The sequence below is a fragment of the Cricetulus griseus genome, chromosome 6, assembly GCF_003668045.3.
Source record: "Cricetulus griseus strain 17A/GY chromosome 6, alternate assembly CriGri-PICRH-1.0, whole genome shotgun sequence".
Classification (NCBI taxonomy): Eukaryota; Metazoa; Chordata; class Mammalia; order Rodentia; family Cricetidae; genus Cricetulus; species Cricetulus griseus.
In genome coordinates, this window is record NC_048599.1 from 11,121,391 (window position 1) to 11,127,648 (window position 6,258).

The window sequence follows — 6,258 nt, forward strand, 5'->3', positions numbered from 1 at the left end:
GCACACATGCCATATGTACAGACAAGTAGGCACATATACATACATAAAAATATTTAAAACCCACAGCATTTTTAAAATAAAACAAAAAAAACATATTCTATTTTGAAAAATCAAGGGTTTCAACCTGTGGCCTTTGGGACCCAGACCAACGAAGTGTCCTTAGAATCCACAATCAGTGAGGGACTCAGCTAAGGGTCTCTCCTCCTTCTCCTCCCAGGCCCAAGAGGGATGTGAAGTCCCAAAATGACCCTGTTACCGGGAGACAACTCAGACTATGACTACAGTGCCCTGAGCTGTGCCTCGGACACCTCCTTCCACCCAGCCTTTTTCCCACAGCGCCAGGCCATCAAGGGTGTCTTCTACCGCAGGGCCCAGCGGTTGCGACCGCAGGACGACCTGCACCAGGGCAGCTCACTTGGGGACCGCAGGCGACAGATCATCATCAACGTGGGTGGCATCAAGTATTCTCTACCATGGACCACGCTGGACGAGTTCCCACTGACGCGGCTGGGCCAGCTCAAAGCCTGCACCAACTTCGACGACATCCTGAGTGTGTGTGACGACTACGATGTGACCTGCAACGAGTTCTTCTTTGACCGAAACCCCGGAGCCTTCGGCACCATCCTCACCTTCCTGCGGGCCGGCAAGCTGCGGCTGCTGCGGGAGATGTGTGCCCTGTCCTTCCAGGAGGAGCTGCTCTACTGGGGCATCGCCGAGGACCACCTGGATGGCTGCTGCAAGCGCCGGTACCTGCAGAAAATTGAGGAGTTTGCGGAGATGGTGGAGAGGGAGGGTGAGGAGGAGCTGCTGGACAGCGAGGACCAAGACACTGAGGGTCCATCCGCCAGTGAGGGCCGCCTGGGCCGCTGTATGAGGAAGCTGCGGGACATGGTGGAGAGGCCACATTCAGGGCTGCCCGGCAAAGTGTTCGCCTGCCTGTCCGTTCTATTTGTCACTGTCACGGCTGTCAACCTGTCTGTCAGCACCCTGCCCAGCCTGCGGGAAGAAGAAGAACAGGTAAGACACGCTGTGACTCCAAAGACTGGCTACACCTCCATGCATCACGACACCTGCGCTGGGAGGCCTTCCCTCCCTGTCCCAGTTGAATGGCCTCCGTGGCGCTTGACATCAAACTGAGTGGATGTGTTTGCATGCTTCTCTCTGCCTCCCTCCCTGCTGAGATGTGAGTATCGGCGGCTGTGACTGAGGAGTCAGTGTCCTGTCTCAACTGTGTCCCCGACTCTCCTTTCCTGTGAGATCTAGAAACAAACCCAACAAAGAGGAGACCCTAGGCCTCTTCTGCAGATTGCACGAGTGAGTGAGTGTGACCCCGATGTGCCTGCCTCTGAGTTGGGCGCATTCCAGTTGAGTCCTCTCTCCCTTCTATAGTAATACCCCAGGCGTTTTTCCTTAGTCATGAAAACAAGTTTTACCCATAAGTCTGTGTGCATGTGCATGTCCCCACAGGGCTAGCATGCCTCTGTGCATGGGAAGAAATTGCACATAAGATATTTACTGCCAGACTGGCACAGGCTGTGTGCCCCCACCTGGAAGCCAGGCAGGAGGGAGGAGCTCAGCCCTCTGCCTCCATCTTACCCTCCCTGCAGTTCCCCCTGTAGGGGACGTCTTCTCACACACACCCAGCAGTGAACACTGGGGCAGGCAGAGCAGTTTGCCAAGTCTAGTTTCATGGAAACCAGTCTATGTGCCCCACACAACAGCTGAGGACCCAAGAAAACCCCACAGAAGTGCATGGCTGCCCTACCAGCACCTCCCCCAAATTGGACTTGGTGTTTTCCATTAAAAAAAATGCACACTAGGCTTTTCTTACAGATGACAGAGAAATGCCTTTGGTGAGAGCTGGGTGCATGGGTGAGGTCCCCCAGTGAGTCTCCTCACCTCTGAGGTCCCTGGGCCTTCGAGTTGTGACTCCTGCCCCACACTTGAAGGAACCAGGTACACAGTGTATAGGCACCAGAGAGAAGTCTGATGGCATGAAGTAAACATGAATGTCATGCCAGCAAGCATTTATTGAGCACCAACTGGACACCCTGCATGTGCTAAGTATGTTATGCTATTTGACATAGCCTTTTCTTGCCAGGGAAAAGTCCTTCTGTCTACGGATATCATGAAGGCTATGTCATGATTTCATTTACAACCCTGAGGGGATTGCTGGCATGGTCTTACACACTCAAGTTTTTTTAAAGGGTCTTAAGAAAACATGTCACTAACAAAATTAACTTTTTTGTTTGTTTGTTTGTTTGTTTTTCGAGACAGGGTTTCTCTGTGGCTTTGGAGGCTGTCCTGGAACTAGCTCTTGTAGACCAGGCTGGTCTCGAACTCACAGAGATCCGCCTGCCTCTGCCTCCCGAGTGCTGGGATTAAAGGTGTGCGCCACCAACGCCCAGCTCAAAATTAACTTTCAATGATCATAGAGACTGGGAAAAAGGAGAGAGGGCTAGATCCAGACAGTTGAACCTGAACCCCATCTCACCCACTCTGGCTACATAGCTGTGGGAAAGTTACCAGACCACTTGTATGCCTCAGTTTCCCCACCTATACAGGGGACTATGGCCACCATCGTGAACAATTGATTCAGTGAGTAAGTAAGTCTATGTAAAGGGATCAGAACAGAACATGTTATCTAGTACCTGGGTTGGTGGCACCCCACTTAATAACCATACAAGGGGGCTTGTGTGAGAGGCCTCCTATACATACCCGGGGCTACTCAGGTGGGGTGCATTCCAGGAAGGCTTCCTTGAGCAGGAGGAATTCCAACCCCAGAGGTTGAGACATCAGCATCCCAGGTCAGATCACATCCCCAGGATGGAGCGCATTTTCAGAAAGACAGACTGAAGGTTCTCTGAGAACCCAGCGGTGATCAAGACCCTTTAGGAAGTCTCCAGATGAGACATCAGTAGCTTTCCAGGGCTCCAACCCCTTAGGAGATGTGTGCTAGGAAGATGCTAGCTGGGAGGGGGGGTGCAGGCTGAGGAGTTTCATGGGCTGCGTCATCTGAGCACCTGTATCAATACTCTGAAGTAGAAAGACAGACAGACGGAAAGAGAAAGGGGGAGGAGGGCTGGGCGGTAGTGGCGCACCCCTTTAATCCCAGCACTCAGAGGCAGAGGCAGGCTGATCTCTGTGAGTTCGAGGTCAGCCTGGTCTACAGAGTGAGTTCCAGGATAGACAGAGCTACACAGAGAAACCCTGTCTCAAAAAAACCAAAAAGGAAGAAAGGAAGGGAAAGGAGGGAGGGAGGGAGGGAGGGAGGGAGGGAGGAGGGAGGGAGGGAGGGAGGGAGGGAGAAGGGAGGGAAGCACTAACAAGGCAGGGGAGCACCAGCCTCTGGAGGGGTGGGATTGCCTAAACTGAGGAAAAGGAAAGGCCCAGAAAACAGGAGTGGGGGCAGGGGCAGCAGAGGAGTCCATCTGGAGATCAGAATCAACAGCTGGAGCAATGCCCCAGAGCCTGGTGGCATGGAGGCGCAAGAGAGATTGCCCGGCCCTGACCAGTGCATCCTTCCCTGCTGGCTTGCTAGTGTGACCCCTGCCCTGTCTCCCTCCAGGGCCAGTGTTCCCAGATGTGTCACAATGTCTTCATCGTGGAATCAGTGTGCGTTGGCTGGTTCTCCCTTGAGTTCCTGCTGCGGTTCATCCAGGCACCCAGCAAGTTCGCCTTCCTACGGAGTCCACTGACCCTCATCGACCTGGTGGCCATTCTACCGTACTATGTCACGCTGCTGGTGGATGGCGCTGCCTCCAGCCGCCGCAAGCCAAGCACCGGAAACAGCTACCTAGACAAGGTCGGGCTGGTGCTGCGCGTGCTGCGGGCACTGCGCATCCTCTATGTGATGCGCCTGGCTCGACACTCACTGGGACTGCAGACCCTGGGGCTCACAGCCCGCCGCTGCACACGTGAGTTCGGGCTTCTGCTGCTTTTCCTGTGCGTGGCCATTGCCCTCTTTGCCCCGCTGCTCTACGTCATCGAGAACGAGATGGCAGACAGCCCGGAATTCACCAGCATCCCTGCCTGCTACTGGTGGGCTGTCATCACCATGACAACCGTGGGGTACGGAGACATGGTACCCAGGAGCACACCTGGCCAGGTGGTGGCTCTGAGCAGCATCCTCAGCGGGATCCTGCTCATGGCTTTCCCTGTCACCTCCATCTTCCATACCTTCTCCCGCTCTTACCTGGAGCTCAAGCAGGAACAAGAGCGGGTGCTGATCCGCAGGGCCCAGTACCTCATCAAAACCAAGTCGCAGCTCAGTGGCATGTCCCAGGACAGTGACATCTTGTTTGGAAGTGCCTCTTCAGACACCAGGGATAACAACTGAGTCAAGAAGTCACCCCAGCCCTGCCTGCCAGCTGCAGCTCACCGCTGAAGCCTGGAGAAGGACTTTAGTGCTTTCAAGCCCAGCCCCAGCCTGGGACTGACCTGAGTGAGACACGCCACAAGAAGGATCTGTGCCACACCCCGAAGAGTCCCCGCCACCACCCCCACCACCCGCCCAAGCCCAGAAGTGAAAGGGAAGCTAGCTAAAGCCAGCACCGCACCCACCCCAGCCTCACACCTGTTTCCCTCCATCAGGTTCCTTATGTAAAGAACACGCCCAGCAAAACCTGCACACACAGGGGACTGCCTGGGGGGGAGATCCAGACAGCAGGCCGCCACGCATGACTTCTGCGTGTGTCCACTGAAAGAGGAAAAGCCTTCCCTTGGGGGTCCTGAAGTTAAGCCAGAAGTAGGGTACCCGAAGTGAAAGGACCATGTTGCTGGGGTCTCTGGGCTAGTGGGACACTGGTGGGGTGGGAGAAAAGGGGACAGGCAGACCTTTAGGGGACCGCCATGGATGCTGTGTTCAGGCTCCTCTGCTCCTGACTCCAAAGCCTGTCCTTCATCCTTCCTGCTCACCTCCCCCCATCCTTGTTTACCCCTTGAGAGCCCTCTTCTCAGCGCCTCATGGCCATAGGGGGGACACCATAAGCCAGTCAGCGCTGCTGACTTTAAAGGTGAAATCACCTCATTTTATGATTTAAAATAAGTGAGATTTTAGCCTACTCCAATTTATTTTAACATTACAAAAAAGAAGCACTTTACACCCCTTACTGGAGCCTCGGTCTAAACCCACAGTGGGCTAGTGCTTCAGGCAGGTGCGGCCCCAGGAAGTCTGGGGAGTGTGTGGGAAACCTCTGTGCCCTCAAAGGGAGCCACACTCCCTGGCCTCAAGAAGCACCATCTGTGCAACAAGAGGGACCGCAGGCCAAGCTAGAAGACTCCATCTCACCTCACTGTGTCTGAGTCCTGGGTGCCTGGCACTGAGGGGTCATCACACACACACACACACACACACACACACACACACACACACACACACACACGTGCATGCACACACACACACACACACACACACACACACACACACACGTGCATGCACACACACACACACACACACACACACACGTATGTGCATACATGCATGAACACACGTGCGTGTACATGTACACATGTGCACACACACTTGCCCCCAGCCTCACAGGGACAACAGCTTCCCTGACTGCTTTATCCCACAACCCAGCTGCCTTCTCTCTGTTCAGCAGCAGAAACTGCGCTTTTGAGACACGTCTGGTTCTGACTGTAGACTGTGCAATCAAGCCCCTGCCTGCTGCCATAGTCTGCAGCTTCTCACAAACCTCCACAGCTGTGCAGACAGTCCACTGCCCCCTCCACACCTCCACAGCTGTGCAGACAGTCCACTGCCCCCCCACACCTCCACAGCTGTGCAGACAGTCCCCCCACACACACACCTCCACAGCTGTGCAGACAGTCCCCCCACACACACCTCCACAGCTGTGCAGACAGTCCACTGCCTCCCCCCACCTCCACAGCTGTGAAGACAGTCCCCACACACACACCTCCACAGCTATGCAGACAGTCCACTGCCCCCCCCACACCTCCACAGCTGTGCAGACAGTCCCCCCACACACACACCTCTACAGCTGTGCAGACAGTCCACTGCCCCCACACACCTCCACAGCTGTGCAGACAGTCCACTGCCCCCCCACACCTCCACACCTGTGCAGACAGTCCACTGGCCCCCCACACCTCCACACCTGTGCAGACAGTCCACTGCCCCCCACACACACCTGTGTAGACATTTCACAAACCCCTAAAGCACACCAGGCACACCCAGCTGGCCCCATCTCATTGTGGGCCTTCACACCTGCAGAGCCATCTTCTGGAATACCCTTCCTG

At 55.2% G+C, this 6,258-nt stretch overlaps 1 protein-coding gene across 1 annotated transcript; it reads left to right on the plus strand.

Moving 5' to 3' along the window:
* Nucleotides 1-243: 243 nt before the first annotated feature.
* On the plus strand, nt 244-4,339 carry Kcng1 (potassium voltage-gated channel modifier subfamily G member 1). The gene is made up of 2 exons (XM_035446114.1): nt 244-1,017; nt 3,569-4,339. The coding sequence occupies exons 1-2, from the start codon at nt 244-246 to the stop codon at nt 4,337-4,339; spliced, it is 1,545 nt and encodes a 514-aa protein (XP_035302005.1).
* Nucleotides 4,340-6,258: the final 1,919 nt, after the last annotated feature.